The sequence below is a fragment of the Malaclemys terrapin genome, chromosome 5 (assembly GCF_027887155.1).
Source record: "Malaclemys terrapin pileata isolate rMalTer1 chromosome 5, rMalTer1.hap1, whole genome shotgun sequence".
In the NCBI taxonomy this organism is placed as follows: Eukaryota; Metazoa; Chordata; order Testudines; family Emydidae; genus Malaclemys; species Malaclemys terrapin.
Window position 1 is genome coordinate 86,620,041 of NC_071509.1, and position 25,292 is coordinate 86,645,332.

Here is a 25,292-nt window from a genome sequence, read left to right on the forward strand (position 1 = left end):
ACCAAAAGGCATAAGGTGAGATCAGCACTATGCCACCTGGGCATCGAATGCAAAGAACTAACAAGATAAATCATTTAAAAAAATCTGATTTTTTTTTTGTCAGTATAAAACAGTGCACATATCAGAATGAGGAACAGCATTGAAATGTATCCTCGCTTTTTAAGTTTGCTACATATTCTGTTATGTTTTTCTTCAAGTGATTGCACAGACCATTCCACTTTGGGTGTGTGGAGCGACTCATGCACCAGAGTCTGAGATTTTTCCCTAAGCAGTTTGAAGTATAAACAATTCAGTAGAAACATCAACATCTATATATGCAACAAATCAGGTAACTGAAGAGTTAAGTGTGCAGGATTGAGGATTACTTACAGAAGTAAGGATTTCAGTTACAAGAAGGGGAGGAATCACATTACTGGAAATCCAAAATGGTATTGAATGTTATAGGAATGTATAACCGGTTTAAGTATGTGGCTTCTTTGTGAGAGGTAACAGCAAAAGTATGAAGCTAATGCACTCAGAGGCTCAAACAAAAAAGTAAATTAAAAGAACCCAAATGTTTTTATTTTGTATTTAATACATTTCAGGTATTCATGATTTTTGAATACTTGTAGTTGTCAATCTATCAGGGGTTTTTAGATCTATATTTAGTAAAATTTACAGTAGAAATTGGCTCTGCGAAGGCTTTCATACAAGAATGGCCCACCCGGCCCTGTGCTGCCCGCATGTCCCTTCCCAGCGGGGGTGGGCCCACCATGTTATGCCACACAGCCCCCGCCCAACACTGGAACACCCCCACCCAATTCCCTATGGCCAAAGGCCCCCCCCAGACCTGCTGTGCTCAGCACCCCCCCCCCCCCAGACTCCGTCACAAATGCACAGTGACCTTATTGCCAGATTTTTAAAGGTACTTAGGTGAATAATGGTGTTTTCAAAAGCATCTAGTTACTTTCAAATTGTAAAAATCTGGCCTCGGTTCCCAAATATTATATATTCACTAAAGTTCTACATACAAGTGGTGACATGAGAAAGCACTAGGGTGCTAGATAGAGAGGCAAAATAACAGTTGACAAAGGCAATTCCCATTGACAGATCAAAGGAAACCGAAAGTTTTGACATTAACTCAGGAAATCAGTCAGGCTTGAAGTCATATAATCCCAAAGAATAAACTGCTGTATTTAAAAAACTAGAATAAAAAACTAATAGCACACTCCAAAAAGGAAATGTTATACTAGAAACACTGGCAGATGTAATTGCTGAAGCTACTAGCAACTATTAATATTTTCAACAATTCTTTGCAAATATAAACTAAATAGCACAATGACATCCATCTGCATAATGTTAGTGAAGATAAATGCTGAAGTGCTAGGATTAATAAAAATAACACTTTAAAAAGTAAATAACTTAGACTGAAACAACACTTACAGTGGATTAAAAAAAAAGCCAGTCCAGACATTCACAACTGCAGTTCAGACAAATTTGTGAACTGCCATGAGTCTTTATGCAGACATAGAAATGGATAAGGGATTTTTTAAACATTAAAAACATGTGTGATAATTATAATTTCTGGAGGGGGGATGCAGGTATGTAAAATAGTCAACGACTCAAGTTTTCTTTAGCACCTGAAAACACTGTATCAGATAGGGAAGAACTGTCTTGTCTAGGCATTGGGATGCACTGGGTCTTTAAAAACGCAGCCCTGGGAGGCAGGTGCTGAGATGCACTGGGGAGAGGGAAGGGGACCCTTTGTCTCACACGTGCTGTTGTTTTTTCAACCACTGCCAGTGGATCAACCTATCAGGGTACCAGGGCATGGGGTGGCCCACCCTGGGTATTCCCTCTCGTATGTTAAAGGAGGTGAGGGCAGCCTTACCTCCTGCTTTTCTTGCTTTCCTTGAGTGGGCCCTTTAGGATGATGGTCCCCTTCAACCCTTGCCCTACAAAATTTGCCATTGGGCCCTGACCCCACAAGCCACCTGAGCTGGCTGCATGATAACCAGCTAGTCTACTTCTGAATCACACCCAGAGAACATCTGTATACACTTGTGCTTTGTGCTATTCACTTCCTCTCCCTTGTGTGTGCGTCCTGACACTAAATGGTGAGACCTATGGCCACCAGCGGAGGGCAAGGAACCCTGGTGGACCAGCCTGTACTCCACTCTGGTTCCATGTGCCATTGGGGATATTAGCTGCAGCTGCTCCATGGAGCCACGTACCTGACATGGTTCACAAATTCCCCTAACAACACCTGTCCCTTTGTGGTGAGAGGGAGACCCTGGCAAACATCTAAATAGAGTGTGTCAGTTACAGCCCCTCTTCCAGTTCCTCCAGAACCTTCTACTAAGGTTCTGGCTCAGGAGTGGGCAAACTACGGGCCGGGGGCTGCATCCGGCCCTTCACACATTTTAATGTGGCCCTTGAGCTCCTGTAGGGGAGTAGGGTCCAAGGCTTGCCCCGCTCTGCAGGTGCCGTGGCTCCACACAGCTTCCAGAAGCAGCGGCATGTCCCCGTTCCCCCCCCGCCCCCGCTGGCTCCTATGCATAGGGGCAACCCGGGGGCTCCACACACTGTCCCCACCCCAACTGCGCAGCTCCCATTGGCCTGGAACTGCGGCAAATGAGAGCTGCAGGGGTGGCGCCTGTAGACGGGGCAGCGTGCAGAGCCGCCTGGCTGCCCCTCTGTGTAAGAGCCGGAGGGGGGGACATGCCGCTGCTTCCGGGAGCTGCATGAGGTCAGTGCTGGGTTTACAAGGGCTTCAGTGGTGCCATGGAGCCGGGCCCATGTTCAAAAGAGGCCCTGGCCTGCTCTGCTTGCACTGTGCCCTGAGACCCCGCCAGCCCACTGGCTGCCCCCCACACTCTGCCCACCACTTGCTCCTCTCGGCCGGCCGAGGGCTCCTCTCCACCCCCTGGCCTCACCCACCGGCTTCTCTCTGCCTCCTGTCTTTGCTTCCAACCACCTGTTGGACTCCACGTGTCTCCCTGGAGCTGAGCTGCCTGGGACTGATGTAGAAGCCTGGCCAGTTGGGGGAGAGGAACAGTGTGGGGGGCTTGGCTGGGCCCTCCCAGGCAAGTGGGTCCTGAGGGAGCCCAGGTGGGGCAGGCCCTGGCCTGGCTGATCATGCCACTTCCAAGGGGTTGGAGTGATTCCCCGCCCCAGGATGCTGGCAGCTCAGCCTGGCAATCGTAGTCACCTTCCAGCAGGGCATGGGGGAGTGGGTCTGTGAGGGTTGGGGTGGTGGTGCTGGGCTGTGAGGGGGTGGAGAAGATCTCTGTGTGTTGGGGGACTAGGGAGTGGGGGTTCTGTGTGGGGTGCTGGGCAGTTATGATGTTGTGCAGGGCACTGTGCATTTGCGATGGGGTCTGGGGGAGGTGCTGGGCATAGTGGGTCCAGGGGGGCTTTGGCAATAGGGAAGTGGGGGTGTGTTCCGATGTTGGGCAGGGGCTGTTTGGCATAACATGGGCCCTTCCCCGATGGGAAGGGGCATGCGGGCAGCACAGGGCCAGGCAGGCCATTGTGCACCTGGCAACTGCCGGTTTGTAAATAGTGCCCTCGCATTGGGCTGGGTGGAGCAGGGCCGCTCCTGCCATGCCATGTCCCATTGCCCCTGGCTGGCTCCTTGTGCCATGCTCCATTGCCCCCATAGGGGCCCACAAATATATTTGGGGCCAGGCCCACAAAAGGTTAATCCAGCCCTGCTTGAGGTAAGTGCTGCCTGGAGCCTTCCCGTGCCCCTGCCCCAGCCCTGATTCCCCTCTCGCCCTCCAAACCCCTCGGTTGCAGCCCAGAGCACCTTCCTGCACCCCCAGCCCCTCATCCCCAGCCAGAGCCCTCATCCCCATCCTCTCTCCCATCCCGGAGCCCCTTCCCACACCCTGAATTCATTTTTGGCCCTACTTCAGAGCCCACACCCCTAGCTGGAGCCTCACCCCCTCCTGCACCCCAACCCCCAATTTCATGAGCATTCATGGCCTGCCATACAATTTTCATACCCAGATATGGCCCTCGATTCAAAAAGTCTACCCACCCCTCTTCTGGCTGCACCTTTCCCTGTACCTCCTCATCCTAGCAACCCCACCCCACAAAGCCCCACAGCGTTGCAGGACCTCCTCATCAATATCCTCCTGAGGGCTATCTATCGCACCAGGAGGAGGAAGCAGAGTGGGGTTTATCCCATCATGCCTCTGAGCACAGAGCCTCTGAGAGGGTCCACTGACTCCCTAGATGCCTTTGAGAAGCACTGGGTGCTACTGGGGACTCTCTGCTTGGTGTCCCCCATGGGGATCCCTCATTTGCAACCTATCATCTCACTCTCACGCCTATTGGTTAATTTATTGTCCTCGGGGCTGAAATCAATTGTAGCCTGGGCTTAGCAGGTCCTCGCCGCCGGCCTCACTAGCCCAGATTTTGCTCCTCAGCCCCTCTCCTGTCCCTGCCTCCAGCTGTCTGGCCCCGTGCGCAGTGATCACCTCTACCCCCCCCCTCCCCCCGCTCAGACTGCCCCCTTCACCCCCGTGATGGCAGAGCGCACCCCGGCGAGGGAGTCACTAGACGTTACTGAGCATGCTCAGTAACCTCCAGGCTGCCCGTCGTGTTGGGCGGTGACGTCACGCCGGCCGGGTGAGCGGCTGCGCGCGGAGCGGCTTCCGGGCTTCACTTGTGCGCGTGGGCGACTGATGTGCTGAGACGCGCACGGCCCGGCGCTGCGTGCGGCCTCCTGGGGGACCCGGCGTCCAACGCCGTGGTTGTAACTGCGAGGCAGGGTCTCCGCCCGGCGCAAAAATGGCGGCCCCCGGCTGGCGCGTCCGTCGTCGGCTCCGGATCTGTGCTGTGAGCCGAGCCGGAAGCAGCCAGGCCCGCCGGAAGAATCGCTGAGGTGACCAGCCCTCGTCTGCCGCTCCCCACCGTCCGCCCGCCGCCGTGTGCGACACATTGCCCCGTCTCCTGGATCGCTCTCAGCACTGCCGCCCCAGGCTGCTGCTGCTTCCCAGACAGGAGCTCGTCTCCCTCCTCGCAGGCACCAGTTCCTCAGATCAGTGTGCGTCTGCCCCCCCGTATACGCTCATTCCTTCACAGAGGGGTACATTCGACCCCCCTCATATGCTCATTCCCTCACAGAGAGGGTACATCTGTGTCTGTCTCTGTCTTGTATGCCCCTGCACCCAGGGTATTTGTAAAGAATAAATACAAAAATAAAAGGAAATGGCCACTGTGCCCATTTAATGTAGGCAGTACAAGTAGTTGGATGATCCCTGCAGCATAAGTGCCAAGCAGACATAAAATAGAACAAACAGGTACTGAGGAAAATTGTTTTTCCGCAGGGTTTGGCAGGAGGGAAATCCCACCAGCCTGATACATGTGAAAGTGCTTCTGCACAAAGTGCAAGGATGTCAACATGTCTCTGTTGCAGCTTTTCCTGTGTCTGGTACTCATTTCCTCCCATAGGAACAATACTTTCCCGCCATAGAGCTGATCAACAGATGTTTATATTGGTATTTTAAAGTATATCCATCATCTGAACTTCTCTCTTACTGTTCTGTTTTCTCTTTAGTTAATCCATCTCTTCAAATAACTATGTCATGTTTGTGTCATACTTCTGTTACATAGGTAGATGGAATTACATAACTGCAGAATAGTTGATGAACTTTCATATGGATTACTGTTATTTCTTTGTGGTGTAATATATCTTGAAAACATCTCTGCTGATGTAACTATATTGGAAACTTGCCTTCTGTATTATCTTTCAGTCCTGGGATATAGTCTGAAAATCCTGAAGGCAGATCCAGGACCTATATATGGAAGTAAGCACTTAAAATTAAATTGGGCACTATTTCACAAAATGTGGCATAAGATTTTACACAAATTCCTATGACATTTTAACGTTTTATTGTTATGGAAAAAGTTGTCATAATTTTGTTGCTCTTAGATGTTAAGTACAAAGTAGATTGTCCTCAGTATCCCCTTTATGGAGACTATTTTCTCTGGCTATATATTACGCCAGTTGTATTACTGAAAAAGTTTAATTGTAAGTTTTCTGGGTAGCTAAGCATAAAATTCTGTGTGTGTATATATAAGTTTACAAAAATAAGTTGATCCTCCAGAGACCTAAACCTAAAAGGGTTTCAAAAGTTTAGCAGAAAAAGTTGTGCAGTTTTAGGCCTTGTAAAGACTTGTACACATGTTTAACAGTGGAAATACTCAGAATGTATAAAGTTAAGCACATCTTCAACTCTTTGTAGGATCAGGGGGGTCTTCTTCACTGCATGCTAGAATTTTAAAATATTTTGACCTGTTACTTTTATTTGCAACTTACAATTACTCTAGGATAAGAATCTTTTTTTGTTTTAAGAACAGGAGTACTTGTGGCACCTTAGAGACTAACAAATTTATTTCAGCATAAGCTTTGTGGGCTACAGCTCACTTCTTCAGATGCATAGAGTGGAACACACAGACAGAAGATATTTATACATACATATTTTATTTTTGTTTATGGGAATACACAGCTAATTTTCTTCAAAATGCCCAACTCTAATGCCAAATCTCATCGTGGCCACCGAGGTGGTCAGGAAGCTGGCAGACGTGAGCTGGTTTCCAGATCTTTGCAGAGTGCTCAGCATTGTCTGGAAGATCAGGATTTTGGAACTGCATATGCCCACTATCTCCTGGTACTAAATCTAGCTCCTGAGCTAAAAAATGATGTCAGGGTGAGTGCTTTTTGAATTATTTTAGAGAGTTCAATCTCAATTATATTTTTTCCCTATTAACTTTCTAACGAACAGATGTTGCTTTTATTTTGTATGTAACTTATTTTGAAGAATGGAAAGGAGAATTAAAGAGAAACAGAGCAGTGTTATGGATGACTCTGTAATTTGGTTAACCAGAGCTGTATGTGCTTGAGGGATAGGGTTTGACTCATTTAATCTTAAAAGCTGAGTGAATTTAGGGTTTTGTAAAAATGAGGTGTTATTAAAACTGGCTTGCACTGTACAGACTTTCTACATACAGCTCTGTAACATGTTAAGCTGTGTGCTGATTAGAGATAAGTGTAGCTGGAGTACTAGGAAGAGACTACCACACTGGAGAACCTAAGCTAGCCCTTCCAGCATTATGTGCTGTTAAGGAAATAACTGTGCTCATGTTCATTTCAAGACCAATTTCATACTACCTCCTCTAAGTTTCCAGTGTCTTCAATTCCCTGGTTTTGATAAGCTATTACTGATTTAGCAATGTTTGCGTCACTTTTCAGGAAACTTTCCAGTTTACCCTCTTCAAATGGGCTGAAGAGCTAGCTTCCCTTGCACGGATTCAAGATTTATTTAACTGCTATGAGCAGGCCCTGGAACTGTTTCCTAATGATGAAATAATATGTAATAGTATGGGGGAACATCTCTTCAGGTTGGTAGTAATCTATATTCAATTTTTTTTTAGATGCATTATTTATTATTAATTAGTAATAAACATATAAGGATCTGATTCAGCTTTGCTGAATAGGAGTATCTTTGAGCATGGGCACAATGTTAAGTATGTAATACTGAATTTCAAAATTGTTAAATCAGTATAAATATATGTACAGTAGCCACTGCTTAAACATACTGTTCAATCCTAAGAAATGCATTTGGTCTTTAAAAATAATAAAAAAAATATACTGCCTTTCAAATGTCATTTATCAACTCAGGCAATAGTTATTTAATGAAAAATTAGACCAGAATGGTTGAAAGCCACTGTGAAGATTATAGATTTGGGTAACTTAATTTTTGTAAGTGGTTATGTTCCACATTTCTATAGGTGTTATGAAGATCCTCTACATCTAACTCTGTTCTGTTCCTCCTAAAGATCCCACGTTACAGCCAGTTCAGATAAAGGAGGGCTGGTTCAGAATATGAATACCCTGCAAGTCCCCTCTTCTTGGTTGGTTTGAGCCTTAGTCTTTGTTAAACAATCTAAGGCATTTCCCTTTCCTGCGCAGGTCCTAAAAGGTGCTGCACATGCTGCCCCCACAGTGCTTCAAGTTCCTGCCAGCGTGGTGTGTTCGAATAGGACTTGGCCTTGAAACCGTAATTCCTAACTGGAAATCCAGATCACTTGTATTAGAGTGGTCCGCTCTGATTCTCTTTTTTAAAAATAAAGAGCAAAAAAACCCCTTCTTACGATATTTTCCTTGCATGTTTTTCTTAAATTTTAAAAATGTTCAATTTTTAATTGTTCCCTGGATTGAGAGTTTCAGCCCAGAGCAATATTTTATGGTAATTATAATCTTCTTAAAATTGTGATCTAATGGAAACATGGTAACTCAAGCTGTGACAATTTGATATGAGCTGTGATGTCATACATTACACCTGGATTGGGTAAAATCTTACTTTGCTTTGGTTTTTGGAGATTTGACGTGGCTCCATTCTGGCTTGCATTTCTGATTCACTGTTGCTGTTTTTATTGTGCAAATAATCTTTATAAGATGCCAATTGTTTTACTGCGGCAAAGTCATGGATGAAATGGAGAGGTAGAAGCAGAGTACAATAAATGATGTATTTTATGTATTTTCACATTTTAAATCACTGAGGGTAGTACTATAAATCTTACTTTATAAGATAACTTCATCCTTTTTGACACAGACCCACCATATCACTGGTTAAAGAACTTAAGTTTATATCCTTAAAATGTGAAAACATAGGGACTTTGTGCACTAGTGCTTCATAACTCAATTTTAGCCAAGTACATTGCTTGGTTTTCTAGTGAAAACATTGTTTTATAAAGGAGCATATTTAGAGGAAAGTGATCTTTGTCTGAAACAGTCTTGTAAATAAAAAATTCTTATTTTCAACACTCTTAAATTAGTTAGAGCTCACTTTTTTTTTTGATTGTTTGCCCAAGGTGTACCCCCTCTCTCTCTCATATGAAGACATAGCCCTTAAAGGAAAATAAAGTAGTTTTCAAATTGTGACTATAACAGTTATTAAAAACAACAGTACTTAACAATTCAGTAATGAATGTCTAAAAATGTGGTTTTTTTCCCCTAACATGTTGAAGTTTCAGATATCTGGCAGCCAACTGTATACTTCCTGCTTATTATTTATTTGTCATTTTTACTATTAGAATGGGCTTTAGAGATGAAGCAGCTGGATATTTCCACAAAGCACTGAAGCTAAACCCTGACTTTGCTGATGCAAAGGAGAATTTTTACCGTGTTGCAAACTGGCTGGTAGAACGTTGGCACTTTATCATGCTTAATGACATCAACAGGAATCTGATTTACCAGAAAGCGATTGAGAAGGTGGTCCGCTCTGGTTGCAGAGCTGTTCTAGATATTGGAGCAGGAACGGGAATACTGAGGTTTGTCATAAATGCATGTTTAACGTAAAATATATTAATAATTGCTTTTTAGCAGTCATTGTCATGTACATTTAAATTATCCTTTGTGAAAAAAATGAAAATTAATTTTCATATATTATTAAAACAAAGCTTAAGGAAGGAAAGACACAACTAGAGTTGTTATTGTGAAGTGAGTACCTAGAACTGCATCACTAATGGTATGTCTGGTATCCACATGCTGATTTAATACATGTTCATTCAGTCACAATGTTGAATTAGAAAACATACCTTGTAGTGATAAACTAAACAGATGGGGCTCCTGGAGTCTAACAGAGAGATAGATGGTTAAGGAGTGATTTGGTCACAGTACATAAGTACCTATGTGAGGAAGAAAAAGTTGATAATGGGCTCTTCTATGTAACACATAAAGGTATAGCAAGATCCAATGGCTGGAAGCTGAAGCTAGACAAATTCAAACTGGAAATAAGTTGCAAATTTTTAACAGTGAGCGTAAATAACCAATGAAACGTCTTATCAAGGACAGTGGTGGATTCTCCATCACTGGCAATTTTTAAATGAAGACTGGATGTTTTCCCTAAAAGATATGCTCTAGTTCCAACAGGAATTAGTTCAGGGAAGTCCTGTGGCCCTTATACATGAGGTCAGACTAGATGATCACAGTGGTCGCTCTGGTCTTATAGTGTATGAATTACTGCCTTTATGTAATACATATTATCTTTGTAGTAGATTTGGACAAACTGTACTGCTGATAATACAGTGTATACTGGGAAAATCTGATATCCACCCAAGTGCTATAGTTTGCATTAGTACTGATATTAGGTACTGGTATTCTTAAGAATATGAAATAAATGCTATAGTAAATGTAAATATACTTAAAAAAAAATTCAGACTTTTCTTACCTAAAATAATTTCTAATTGAAATTTTGACAAGAATAAACTAATTCCTATGGTGATTTCTGTTATTTTGCAGTATGTTTGCCAAGAAAGCTGGAGCACCTTGTGTCTATGCCTGTGAGTTGTCGAAGACCATGTATGAACTTGCTTGTGATGTGGTTGCAGCAAATAATATGGAAGGAGAGATCAAACTTCTGCATATGAAGTCTCTTGATATAGAAATTCCAAAGCACATACCTGAAAGGTAGCTTAAAATAGCCTACTGTGATATCGTCTTATTTCAGTTTTGTTCATGAAAGTGGAGAAGAACTGCACAATGTAACATACTCTCTAGAAAACAGAAAATAATTGTCTATTGAGATGATACTTTAAAATTCCCACAACATTTGTCTGTTAGATTAATATTTCTCTGTCATAGAAGGCTGTATTTAACTATATTGTAAGTAATGTTTCACTGTTCATTAGAGTGAACTTCATTCATTCAAACCATTTACCTACCAGGTAAAGCATTTGGACAGACAAACCTGAAAGCAGGCAAAAAGAGGAAAAAAATAGAACAATAATACAGTCAGTTAGGTCAGTGTCTGGTTGTCAGTCAGGGGTCTTCCTCCTCCTGTTCTTGGAAATTTTTTGGCAGTAGCTTTTGTATGTGCTGTCAGGACTGGTAAATCTGGTTAGCTCTCTAGGTCCATTCATTTGCAACAATGCCAGACCATTATTTAATGACTGTAAGGTTCTTTACATCATAAAGGTTCCAGGAGAATAATTTTACATCATTATCTTTCAGATTAGTTCCACTATAGACGTCCAGTAGGTGTTTCGAGTCCACAATTCCAAGAAATTATTGTCCTAGAGATTTTTCAAAAGCTTACCTACTTAGTCAAGAGGAAAAAAAAGCTAATTCTAGATCCTGCAACGTGCTACATCTATTGACTTTAATGGATACTCTTCACCTCTTTGGATTGCTTTCTAACGGCTTGATCCTAAAAATAAGTTTAGGGGGATAAAGCAAAAGGAAAAGATGGAACCCAGTCCAGTATAAATATGAGATGAATATCTATGATTTCAAAAGGTTCATATGTTCAAAAGGTTGTCTACTAAGTTTCAAATCTATCATATATTTTGTTTAGGTTCACTGAAAAGATAAATTACCATACCAGGTTAAACCAAAGACTTCAGAGTAATTTGCATTTTAAAAATTTAGCCTTGTATCTTCAAAATGATTATTCAGTTGGTGTTTTTCAAAATATGTATACTTCACTGCTGGAGTAATCTTAATGTGATTAATGGATTCCAAAGCCAGAAGGGACCACTGTGATCATCCAGTCTGACTTCCTGTATAATACAGGCCATAGAAATTCTCCAATATAATTTCTTTTGAACTAGAGAATATCTTAAAACAAAACAAAACAAAAAAGTCCAATCTTGACTTAAAAATAGCAAGTGATTGAGAATCTACCACAACTCTTGGTAAGTTGTTCCAATTGTTAATTATCCTCACTTTTAAAAATTTAGGCCTTATTTCTGATCGGAATTTGTCTAACTTTAGATTCGAGCCATTGGATTGCCATTGGACACAAAACATTGGTTGACTTGCATCCTAAAAGTTTGACATCTTTGTTTATTTTGAGAGACTTCTATACTTAAGAAAACTTTCAAGTTTACCATGCTTAAATACAATTTGTTTTTCACATGTTTAATAACTTCTTAGCCATATTTTCTAATTACCAAATATGATTACATGTGTAATTTGCTCCGGTATATCTTGTACTTAATTCTGCAATTAATTATAATCTCAAGTTTGGAAGATCTCGCTGATTTCTGTGGTAGGTCTAGATGCCATAAACAAAGGATTTTAACTTCATTACTCAAAGGAAATCTGTTGTATTCAGGAGTGAGACAAGATGTAAGGGGATCTGCACATGAGGTGGACATTTCTTACTTGGTGGCCTCTAGGAGGTTGGTGGGAATTGCCCTTTTGCAGATCCTCCACCCCGAGGTTGGAGAAGTTTAAGCAGCACAGAGGGCTGCTTTAGACACTGGGCTGAAGTAATTATCTGCAGGGCCATGTTACAACTGCTCCAAGTGGATTCTAGGTCTGATACGTTTTTCCCACCTCACATTCCTCTGCGGAGCACCTCACACTAGTTGCTGGCAGCTGGCACAATGACTTCATCCTTAGCAAGTTCAAGTTCTCTGGTAGCTTTCAGAAAAGGGCATCAGCATCTTTTTGTTCAGTTTATAAGATTTCTAATGTCGGTTATTTCATCTTGTTTTTATTCACACTTAAATGTATTCATGTAGCATCAGTATGTTTTAGCTTTATTTTCTGTTTTTGTCTTGAAAGGTGTATTTATTTATTTGCTCTACAGTTGTCCTCTCATCTTTATTGCTAGTATGTCCTTTTATATGGTGGTTCTGGGTTAAATAGTAGTGTCGCTTTAACCTAATTATAATGTATTTTAAAAAACTTTGTTGATTAGGCTACTGAGTCCACTCAGCATCCCAGAAAGCTGTTGGAGTTGGCAAACCACAGTTTGACCAAGCATTTTAGTTTTCAGCACATCTGGTTAAGAGTTGTTTTCAACTGGGATGCTTCTGGGGAGCTGTAAGTTTAAATAGCAGAAATCTATTAAGGGTTGCTGGTGTAGACTCAGCAGTATTTTACTGAAGCTTATTCATCATTTCAGCCTTGCTGCTGTTGGTAATATTGAGATTTAGGATTAATCCAAGATTAATCTAGGTGCCTTAGTTTTTAGTCTCAAATTAAATTACTAATTTAAAGGTAATATGTGGCCACTAATCTTTTTCATGTCCTGTTTAGAAGTTGTATTTAAAGTATAACTATAAAATTGCACTGTTTGCATGCTTATAACAAACTGATGATAGAGCAAAAATTTTATGAAATCTCCTTCAAGTGCTAATCACTGTTTAATTTATTTTACATGTAAGCATGTGTTCTGGGATGTGGTCTGCCATATTTCAAGTCTGTTTGAAAGATCCTGTTTATTTTTATAAAAAGAACAGGAGTACTTGTGGCACCTTGTTTAGGTTCTTCTCATACCTAATGATTCATAAGCGTTGTCTGGAAAGTTTCATGTAAATTGTTGCTCAGAGTTTATAAACTTGTTATAACAACAACTTAAAATATGTCCCTCTGCTGGATGTGTTTTGCTTTTCACTTACATTAATTAATACTTTAATAGCACAGCTTTTTATCAACATTTGCTGCCTCTAGATTCAGTTTACGTTTGTATTTTACTTTAAAAGGTGTGACTTCTAGCAGAAATTTGTAATGCCCATCTCATAACTGTAACTACCTTTTCTTAAAAACAATTTTTCATAGGGTTTCCCTGGTTGTCACAGAAACGGTAGATGCAGGTTTGTTTGGAGAAGGGATTGTGGAGAGTTTGATACATGCTTGGGAGCATTTGCTTTTACAACCAAAGGTAGGTGATATATTCCGACACTCATAAATCAGAACCACATTGAGAAATTCATACATAACACATCCTTATTATGAATGTTGCACTCTTCCTAATGCTTAGACAATTGATGCTTTATTTTTAAATTTGAGTTACATTAATGCTTGTGAAAGTGAGATTTTACAGCCTTGTTGGCAAAAGTACTGTATCGTACCTGTTATGTTTCAGTAGACAAGCAGTGACAATGCCGTGTGAATGACACTGCCTTATCAATGTTTTTCAACACTAACCTGGAGCAGTGTAGGGAGGGTAGTTCAGTCTTTATGGCTCTTCAGTCCTTGACCTCTGTGTCTATCAGTGGTGCTGATTATGATGACTTTTGTGTTGTGGACACCTGTCTACTGCAAACCAGACTGAAACCTATTCATTTAATATTAAGACACAAAACAGCTGTCAGAAGACCATGCAGTCAGTAGAGATCTAGGCTGGATTTGAAACAGCAGCCTAGAAAGAAAGGGTTCACTGTGACTGAAACCAAAATCACCTCGTATGTAATTAATAAAAACTAGTATACATCTGCTTCTAACACTAGAGGGCATTCTGTTACCAATCTGTTAAATCTTCCAGTTCACCCTTATTTTATATGTAATAATTCCTTGGTGATTAATTTGAAAAGCTGGAAGTTGCTAGATGCATCTTGCCTTTAAGACTATGTAAATGTAACTCCCCTCCCCCGCACCAAAAACAAAAAACACAAACCCACCTCTACTTTTTATTACCTGTGTCTGACAGACTTCTATTTCGGTCTTATGAAATAATGGGATGCAGTCTGTGAAAAGTTACGGGATCTAGTTTCTTCTTTTATGTTTCCCTCCCAAAGAAAAAGATTACCTTAAAATCACCATCTAGATGAAGGGTTTTTTATCTGCTGTATTAGACTGAAATTGATGACCTCTAGTGTTATAAAACAGGAATAGTTTGATCTATTCATTTTGCATGTTTTTAGCTAACTTGTATTCCTTCAAGTTAGGATCAAATACAGGATTTAAAGTTACACAAGAAAATACAATGAGCTGTCACACACAACTGGTGTGTAAATAATTGAAAGCTTATGTGTAGCTCCATGAGAGGGTAGTTTTAGATGTACTAAAACATAAGAACCATTTATGAGGTTCCTTCTTTTGATTCAGTCTTTCTGCCATGTCTATGTTGTCATTCAGTGAGTTTATATATATTGATCAGCAGCTTGTTTATATTGAGACAGTGAAGAGAGAAAAAAGACAATAAAGAGAAAGCTAACATACATCTAAAATACAAAGACTTGACTAGAACAAGATAAGTATGGAAAAGAGATATTTGAGAAAAAGTATGCAGTTGATACAAGAGAAACAACAAATGCTGAAAGATAGGCGGTAAAAGTAAAGTATTTTTAAAACACATATTGAAGCTATCAAATTAATTACTGGGAAGTAAGCAAAATAAGCAGGGGATAGACTCATAAAATCACATTGGGGAGCATGACTTACTAGAAACTATTAGTTGAGAATTCATATTTAATACAGATGGGCATTATTGAGAAATAAGGAGTTTGGGAAAAATATTACTTTACAGTTAAGCCTGGAACTTAAAATGGGATATTCTTCAGGCAGATACATAAGGAAAAAACAAAAATACTATCTCTTAGTGAGTGACCCTTTAATATGCCATCATTTTTTTGTGATGAAAGTGTATGCAAAGAAAAGGTAGCTGGGGATGCAACAGTATCAAAGGAGCATTTGAAATGCTGAGAGATATGAAAAAATTGGGAAAATAACAACAGCTTCTAGAGTTTTCATCCTTCATTATATATAATATACAATTGCTGTTTTTCCAGGAAAAGGGGCATAATTTATTTCACAACATTTGCACAAAAAATTGAATTGACTGCAATTAAAAAGAAAAAATTAAAACATCATTAGCCTTGATAATATTTATTAAAGTTTTTGAGATAATAATGAATGACACAGAGAAATAACAAAACTTAAACTCAGCAGTACCAGTAGAAATAGGTCTTCATCTCATTGTGCCATCTTATTTATTTACATTTTCACAGCCTAAAAATCAAGACATTGGCACAGAAGACTATGGTCAAGTTATTCCTGCAGGTGCTATTGTATTTGTGATGGCAGTGGAATGCAAAGAGATACGCAGACATCACAGGTGTGTTTATACTTTGATAGGATTTGGAGCTCACATTTGACAGATTTAGGAAAAGAAATGTGATCAGTTTAAACAAAAGGGGAATATTTTTTATTTTCCATTCACTTAACACAAGTGTGTGTGTGTGTGTGTGTGTGTGTGTGTGTAAATAAATGAGACCACCAACTTAAGCAGCTGTGCAAAGTATGAACAGAATTTCTATATGGTTGAGTGACTTAGCTGGTACTGATTAACTTTTAGGTCTGTATCTAACTCCTAAAAGAGATGTACGTTTAATATTCCAGGAACAACTACCAACAATGACTGTTATCACACTACGCACTCAATATGTTCAGTGTTCAAGGGGAAGGATTGTGTATAGCTTTGATTTGTCTAATTTAGGCTTGTTTGTGGTTTTCTTCCTCCCTGCTCCCCTCCTAGGGTGGGAATACAAGAAGTTGCCTGTGTGCATTTGGCAGAAACGGTGGAGTTCTGTAGTCCAACACGTGCTTCTGTGAACTCAGAGGAAACTATTGAACCTTACACCACAGAAAAACTCAGTAGAGTTCCTGGGGGTTATATGCCACTGTCAGAACCCTTTCAAGCCATGACAGTGGATTTCAACAATCTGGAGGTAATGATTTCTTCACAGTGTTACATCCCAAAAGAAAAACAAACAGAAAACATGTAGAGCAGCTGATGCAGAGCCAAAAATCTGGCTTGTCTCTAAGGGTATTTATTCATTGCAGTTTGGTTGGGTGATAGTTATCTGAGTGTGAGCACCCAAGTTAGCCTATGCTGGGTGTGAATAGCCACACTGCAAAGCCGTATCTGAGTTAATGTGTGCTCACTGGGGCTGCACTCACCTGTATGCATCATTAGGACTTCTGGGGGTATATCTCATGGTTCCTTGTGCTACAGGATTCTTTCCCAGTGAATTATAGAAGAACTTGTCTGTCCTTCTGGGAGGGAATTGTAAGAAAGTTGTTGGAGGACTGTCAGCAGCTCAAGTGATTTAGCTGCATTCTCACTGCAAAGTGGACAGGTTACCAGTTTGAGTGAAAGTGGCACCTGAGCTCTTGGCTGTAGCCCCAGAGGTCAGCTAGTCTGGGTTGAAAGCATCAATTAACTTGGGTGAGGGGGTTTTGTGTGTGAACAGAAGTAGAGATGGGGACAACATCCAAGAGAGACCCTGAGGAACTCTGCAGTAAAGACATACCCTGAGTAAATTTATTAAATGTGGTGGTCCATGTTTGTCCATCTGCCCTTGACCTATTGGCTAATTTTTACCACTAGAATTGCAATATATAAATGAGTTGTGACTGATCAGATTTCAACTAAAATTATAGGAGTGCATTTGAATTGTTGAGGATGACACAGGAAAGATTTTATATTTAAAGTCAAAACATTACCACTTAACAATGAGCTGCTCATAGATGGTTGCAGGGGAGAGTGGGATAAGTCACCATTCAAACAACTAATGACTTTTTTCCCCTATGGAAACCATTTTGTACATCTATGTTTTGACAATGCAAATAGGTTTATTTTGTGTATGTGTAATGCTGACAGACCCTGGTCGTCAGCGGGCAGAATCGAACCAGGGACCTCTGGAGCTTAGTGCATGAGCCTCTATCACATGAGCTAAAAGCCAACTGACTGGTAGCTAAGGCTGTAGAGCAGACTCTTTAACTCTCTTTAAGTGGAGTTGTCTCTGCATGCACTGGCAGCTCACTTGTTCCCCACCTGCCCATGCCCACTGTTGGTTCTCAAATAGTGTCATTCAGACATTCTCTTTTTAAAAACAAACAAAAACTATTGACACACTAGCAGTTGGGAGCAGGGTTACACATCAAAGTATGAAATTCAGAAATAAAACTAACTGCTTCTGGGGTTAATTCTAAAAACAGGCTCTAAACTTACATTCCCAACAGTAAAAAGGAATCTGACATGCATTCCATTCTCAACTTTAGTCAGCCATCACTCTTGGAGAAAGAGGTACTCAAGTTTTATTTCTCTTTTTACCATCTTGGTCAGGAATTGAAAAGCCTGGCAACTAGGAAGCCTAGCAAGATCAGCATACCTGTCACTCAAGGAGGCGTGCTGGATGCTATTGTGGTCTGGTTTGTACTACAGCTTGATGATGAGCACAGTCTATCTACAAGTCCCAGTGAGGAAACTTGCTGGGAACAAGCAGTCTACCCTGTGCAGGGCCTTCCTGGTATGTGGATTTTCCATGGCAATACTATTAACTTTTTTATATTTTGTTTATTTGATAGTAACTAGTCTTAAAAGGATGCTATCAATTTGCTTCAGAGATAAGGGAACATATTAGGGAAAGAGGATGATGCGTCATTAACCATAGCAGGTCCTTATTTCTCTTCCTCAGTCTCCCTGAGCATTCCTTGGAATCCTTACTTCATTATTAACTTAGCCTTTCCCCACCCATCACTGTCCCTCTTCTCTCCTCCTTCTGCTATGTCAGTAGTTTCCTAATAGTAAATGGGAAAATAGCTCTAAGGTAGGGTTTTGCTTCCTAAAACCACAGATTAGGCATTTGTAGGACACTCCCTTATAATTTCTGAAAGTTATTAATGTACCTTTTTGTACTTTTTTGATAAGATTATTCTGTGAAACCTGGAGACACTGTGATGATGGAAGTATGCTGCAAAGATTGCTACTTGAGGATCCAGAAGATTTCTGTTTCGACTTCAGAGTATGGGATGGACATTGAAAGGGAGAATACACTGACTTCGGGCAATGAGGCTGAACTATGTAGTGCTTTGGCTAGTCTTCAGACTACTAGCACATCGGATGGCATGGGGCAGGAATGCATGCTTGAATCCACTGAAATTGCACTTCTAAACAATGTGCCATACCATGAATGCTTTAATGCTGCCATTGGCAAAGTGTTATCATCCTTGATCCCAACGAGAGAATCTCTGTCAATGGATGTTGATGGTCATGATAGAGAGATGAACTTTGAAAAGAGTCAAAACAAGAATTCCTCATATACAACTCATGACCCTTTGTATGTATTAGATGTGTCCGAGGGCTTTTCGATTCTGCCAATAATTGCTGGCAAACTTGGGCCAGTTAAAGCTTACAGTTCTGTTGAAAAAGAGCAGCATCAAATAGCCCTTAACATAATTTCAGAAGCCAACCATTTCCCTAAAGAAACATTGGAGTTTTGGCTCAGTCACTTAGAGGATGAGAGTGTGGTGTTACAGAGACCCAAATCAGACAAACTGTGGAGTATTATAATTCTGGACGTCATAGAGACTTCAGGTTTAATCCAGCAGGAGGTGATGGAAAAGGCAGCAATATCCAGGTACTGTATGACATTTATAAATCTTCTGAAGGTGAGAGAGAACCTACCTAGTAATTCCAAGCTTCAACCTGTCTGACCAAAGGAGGGAGAGGAATTATTTAAGCTCAGTACCAATGTGGACACAAGAACAAATGGATATAAACTGGCCATTAGGAAGTTTAGACTTGAAATTAGACGAAGGTTTCTAACCATGAGAGGAGTGAAGTTCTGGAACAGCCTTCTAAGGGGAGAAGTGGGGGCAAAAGATCTATTTAAGCTTGATAAGTTTACGAAGGGAATGGTATGATGGGATAGCCTAATTTTGGCAATTAATTGATCTTTGACTATTAGCAGTAAATATGCCCAGTGGCCTGTGATGGGATTAGATGGGGTGGGATCTGAGTTACTACAGAGAATTCTTTCCTGGGTGTCTGGCTGGTGAGTCTTGCTCTCATGCTCAGGGTCTAGCTGATCGCCATATTTAGGGTCGAGAAGGAATTTTCCTCCAGGGCAGATTGGCAGAGGCCCTTGGGGGTTTTTCACCTTCCTCTGCAGCGTGGGGCAAGGATCACTTGCTGGAGGATTCTCTGTACCTTGAAGTCTTTAAACCACGATTTGAGGACTTCAGTAGCTCAGAGATAGGTTAGGGGTTTTATACAGGAGTGGGTGGGTGAGATTCTGTGGCCTGCATTGTGCAGGAGGTCAGACTAGACGATCATAATGGTCCATTCTGACCTTAAAGTCTATGATTCTAATTAGTGATAAATTTCTATAAAAATTAAATAATTTATGTAATTTAAAAAAAAAAAAAAAGTAGGGAAAATCATATACTTAGCATACCAGAAATCTAAACAACCATTGTCCTGATAAAAGCTGAAGCAGCATGAAATTTTAAGAGATGTGAGTGATAGAACAAGCTCAGAATCTTGTACATTTCAAGCTGCTGTGGAACAGACTGAAATCTGTCAGGGACAGATACACGTGAGCTAGAACAGAGATAGAGAAAAAGGGATAGCTAACAAACAAAAAGGTAACACAAAGCAAGAGAAAAATGAAGAAAATACAAGACAAAATAATAGAAAATAGCAAGAAGGGCAAAAACAAACTGGGAGGAATATTAAAGAAAGGATGAATCTTCAGTTTTAGAGGGTTTTTATTGGGGTGGTGCGGGATGTGTGTCACATTTTCATCTATTCATCCAGACTTTTAGTGAGGTCAGGATAATAATAGCCAAAGGGGTGTGATTTTGCTGTGTCAGCCCTTTTGGGGAAGTTGGTTCTGATTGTGTCATATCTACATTCACATCAGTTGTCAGAGACTGAACACATGGCTAAGAAATAAGTCTCTATTTTTGCCATTTGTTGTCCCTGCTAGTGCCTTTGTAAAGAGACCTCTGCTGGAAAACAACGAGAACACACAGTCAATGCAGAATTAAATACCTACTTGCTGCTGCTCTTGACAGTTCAGCAGTCTGTGTCAGGGAACTGAAGAAGCCTCTGAATTCAACACAAGAATACTGTTAACTTTGTTCTTGTGTGTATTGAGAATGATTTAGTTAAATATTTAAAACACTGCTGGCATCCCACATCTGGGTGATTTTATCTAATTAGCACTACCCTGGGCACATCATGGATTAACTGAATTCCTGCCATTTTCATTCTGCACAAGGGATTGACTCTCAAGCAGGATCCCACTCTCCTGAACAGTGCCCTAGTGATCTCTTTCCCAGCACCCTCTGGCTTCCAGTTTTATTAACAGCTTCGGTTGCCATTTTTTCACAATCCTTCAGTATTGTCTAAGGAGTCAGTGTTGTAAATAAAGCAGACCTTGTATTTGAAGCCTAAATAGCCTATAACACCATCTTAATGAAATAACTACATTCTACATAAGAATGGCCATGCCAGATAAGAACAGTGATCCATCTAACTAGTATCCTGACTTCCAACAGTGGCCGGTGCCAGATGCTTCAGAGAGAATGAATAGAACAGATCAATTATCAAGTTACCTGGTCATCCAGTCCCAGCTTCTGGCAGGGCACTGGCCTGGCAGGGTAGGGCTTGCACTATCATAGAATGGCCTGTCTCCAGTGCTCTTCCACCTGACCTGTCACTGCTCTTCACTGGGTATTTAATATTTTGAGTTCCCCGAGTCAAAGACAAACTAATGTCAACCAGCCTTCAAAGAAAATGAATCCTGGTATAATACAGTGCAGAATTTGACAAGGTATTTTAGATTGGGAGTGATCTGAATAGCTGTTAGGCCCCAATTCGGGGAAGCACTTAAACACTTCTGACTTCAGTGGAACTTAAGTGCCCATCCTGAATCAAGACCTTAATGCAGTCAGTTTAGTTCAGGGGTGGGCAAACTACAGCCTGTGGGCTGGAGCTGGCCCATTGACCATTTTAAGCCAGTCCGTGAGCTCCTGCTGGGGTGCCCAGTCGGGGGCCGCACCACACGGCGCGGCCCCGCTCGTGCTGGGTTGGGGGCTGCACCACATGGCTCGGTCCTGCTTTAGTACTCCAGCCAGAGCGCCAGGTCGGGGGCCGCACCACGCGGCTCCTGGAAGCCACGGCATGGCCCCACTCCGAGGGTTGCGGGTCGCTCCATGCCTAGGAGCTGGAGAAGGGACATACCTCAAATGGCTCCTGGAAGCAATGATAAGCGCTGCTCGGAGCCTGCACCCCTGAGCCTCTCCCCGCACCCCTGAGCCTCTCCCCACACCCCAACCCTCTGCCACAGCCCTGATCCCCCTCCCATCCTCCAAACCTCTCCCAGCCCAGAGCACCCTCCTACACCCCAGAGCCATCACTCCCCCTCGCACCCCAACCCCAATTTTGTGAGCGTTCATGGCCTGCCATACAATTTCTATTCCCTGATGTGGCCCTCAGGCCAAAAAATTTGCCTACCCCTGGTTTAGTTTCTTACTAGCAGGAGAACACATTTTGGCAATAAACATTTCTCTCTCTCTTTATAGGTGTTTGCTTCACTCTGGAGGAAAGATATTCCCACAATATGTGGTGATGTATGGGATGCTTGTAGAATCGAAGTCCTTAGTACTTGAAAGTGCAGTTCAAGGGACTGAACCCACACTTGGGTTTAATATAGCACCTTTTATCAACCAGTTCAAGGTAAGAAGTTAACGACATGCTTCAATATCAAGCATAGCTCTCAAAACCCATAAATGCCCAACTGAGGGCCACAATCACAATATAAGGAATTTAAGAAAAAGCAGTGCTGGAAGTATTAATTTTTTTCAGTATATTTTATAACCTAAATTCTGTCCATAGATACTGATGTACATTTACTATAATAGCAGTCAAGACACATGCTTCAGGTAGGGCAGAAGTGATTTACTGCTCTCCATATCAGATCACAAAAGTTATGACTTCCAACACTTCAGTATTCAGAAAAACAGCTTTGGTAGGAGACTGTTTCCTTACGCAACTTGTGTCACAAGGACCAGATTTAAAAAAGGATTAGAAGTGATAGTTATTTTAGCAGTTCAGTTCCTTTAAAAACAGTGCAACAATTCATAAATTGAAAGTTGCAGTTGTATAATAGTTAAGCCTGAAAGCCTGGTACATTCCTCCTCAGGTGCCTGTTCGTGTGTGTTTGGATCTCGCCACATTACCATGTGTGCCCTTAAGCAAGCCAGCAGATCTGCTAAGACTAGATCTCATGAATCCCTATTTGAACAGCTCCAATAGAGAAGTAAAGGTAAGTTGAGCGCACACTTTTTTTTTTTTTCCCTCCCCTTCAATTCCTCATTACTATGGTTGAAAAATTCAGTACAAAAGCTATTTCAATGCAGGCCACTTTGAAGTAGATTTGAACAGTTTGAATCACTGTATTTGATTTTCTTGATCTAGACACTACCAAAATACAAATAAAATCAGTGAAAAATTAAAGTTCTACTTCCTTAAACATCCTCTTTTCATTTTTAGGTGCAAGTTTCTAAGTCTGGCCACGTCACTGCCATTCCATTTTGGTATCATGTACATCTAGATGAAGATATTTATTTGGATACGTCAAGTGATTCCTCCCACTGGAAACAAGCTGCAGTTGTTCTTGACAAACCGATCCAAGTTCAGCTTGGAGATGAACTTGTGCTCAACATTCAGCACTATAAAAGCAATGTCAGCATCACAGTAAAGCAGTGAAGAGTAGTCACTTGGAAACTGGTTCATACGTTCAAATCAAAGAAAATTATTTTGGCTTAAATATAATTATCTATGCACGCTAACCGAATGACTCAGCATTTGAGATGTTTAATAGAAGCTGAGCATAAAATCTAGGTTTTAGGGTTTTTTATTATTAAAATTTTTGTTTGTTTTAAGAGGCCCTATTGATGAACTACACGCCATTGTGCAAGGACATTTTGAACTGTTGTAGTGAAGACATGTCTTGCTTAGCAGCAGGAAGCTTCATTGTTAACTGAATTGATTATTTCTCCAGTTTTCCTTCGTACAAGCTGCAGAGGAAGCTGTAATTTTTGTTGCAGCGATGCTCACAATTTTTTGTTTTTGTGTAAGGTGCTCAGATACCTTAGCAGTAAACACTGTATAAATATCTATATACATAGAATGCAATATTGTGAAACAATGAGATCCTCCCCTCAATCCCACACCTTCTTTGTGACAATTATTTTAAGTTCCATGAAGTGGTATTAAGGAGGCAGTTTTAAAATAAATTCCTGAATGCCCTATGTGGCTATAAAGAACAGGAATACTTGTTGGACCTTTAGAGACTAACAAATTTACTAGAGCATAAGCTTTCGTGGGCTACAGCCCACTTCTTCCGAACATATATGCATCCGAAGAAGTGGGCTGTAGCCCACGAAAGCTTATGCTCTAATAAATTTGTTAGGCCTGGTCTACACTACGGGTTTAGGTCGACTTTAGCAGCGTTAAACCGAATTAAGCCTGGACACGTCCACACAACGAGGCCCTTTCTTTCGAATTAAAGGGCCCTTTAAACCGGTTTCTTTACACCACCTCCGACGAGGGGATTAGCGATAAAACCGGCCTTTGCGGGTCGGAATTGGGGTAGTGTGGACGGAATTCGATGTTATTGGCCTCCGGGAGCTATCCCACAGTGCTTCATTGTGACCGCTCTGGACAGCGCTCTCAACTCAGATGCACTGACCAGGTAGACAGGAAAAGACCCGCGAAGGTTTGAATTTCATTTCCTGTTTGCCCAGCGTGGAGAGCACAGGTGACCACGCAGAGCTCATCAGCACAGGTAACCGTCATGGAGTCCTCCCAGGATCGCAAAAGAGCTCCAGCATGGACCGAACGGGAGGTACGAGATCTGCTCGCCATATGGGGAGATGAAGCAGTGATAGCTGAACTCCGTAGCAGTAAAAGAAATGGAAAAGTATTAGAAAAGATCTCCAAGGCCATGAAGGACCGAGGCCATAACAGGGACACACAGCAGTGCCGCGTGAAAATTAAGGAGCTAAGGCAAGCCTACCACAAAGCCAGAGAAGCAAACGGAAGGTCCGGGGCAGAGCCGCAAACTTGCCGCTACTACGCGGAGCTGCATGCGATCCTAGGGGGTGCAGCCACCACTACCCCAACCGTGTGCTATGACTCTCTCACTGGAGAAACACACAGGGAAGACGGTTCGGGGAACGAGGAAGATGACGATGGAGGTACTGTAGGTAGCTCACAGCAGCAAGGAAGCGGAGAAACCGGTTTCCCCAACAGCCAGGATATGTTTGTGACCCTGGACCTGGAACCAGTAACCCCCGAACTCACCCAAGACCCTCAGGGCACACAGGAGACCTCTGGTGAGTGTAACTTTGTAAATATTTGTAAACATTACAAAAAAAAAGCAAGCAAGTCTGTTAACGTGTATGGGGATGGGGCGGAAATCCTCCAGGGACATCTCCAGAAAGCTCTCCTGGTTGAAATGGGGTGATTTTATTAAGGGGGACATTCAGAGGCGCCCGTTCCTGCTCTTCTGACCAGAAATGTTCCCCGCTGTTAACCACGCGGTGGGGGGGAGGGGTGAAGTGATCATCCCAGAGAATCGTGTGTGTGTGTGTGGGGGGGGGTGGTTTACTTGTGTTTGTGCCGCATGTTAACCGGGAAACCGCAGCCCCCTCCTTTTACATTGAAACCCCATTTTAAATGGACAACCCAATTCATCCTTGATATGGG

At 41.8% G+C, this 25,292-nt stretch overlaps 1 protein-coding gene across 2 annotated transcripts; it reads left to right on the forward strand.

Moving 5' to 3' along the window:
• The first annotated feature begins 4,639 nt into the window (after positions 1–4,639).
• Positions 4,640–23,752, forward strand: PRMT9 (protein arginine methyltransferase 9). 2 transcript variants are annotated; one of them, XM_054030395.1, is made up of 14 exons: positions 4,640–5,035; positions 5,745–5,798; positions 6,501–6,701; positions 7,244–7,392; positions 9,088–9,324; positions 10,295–10,462; positions 13,565–13,667; positions 15,736–15,842; positions 16,263–16,455; positions 17,856–18,039; positions 18,441–19,149; positions 22,103–22,256; positions 22,723–22,845; positions 23,073–23,752. In XM_054030395.1, the coding sequence occupies exons 2-14, from the start codon at positions 5,793–5,795 to the stop codon at positions 23,286–23,288; spliced, it is 2,550 nt and encodes an 849-aa protein (XP_053886370.1). In that variant the 5' UTR covers positions 4,640–5,035; positions 5,745–5,792; the 3' UTR covers positions 23,289–23,752. The 2 variants fall into 2 exon arrangements, with proteins under 2 accessions (XP_053886370.1, XP_053886371.1); XM_054030396.1 differs by having other exon boundaries at positions 4,640–4,873.
• The last annotated feature ends 1,540 nt before the right edge of the window (positions 23,753–25,292 follow it).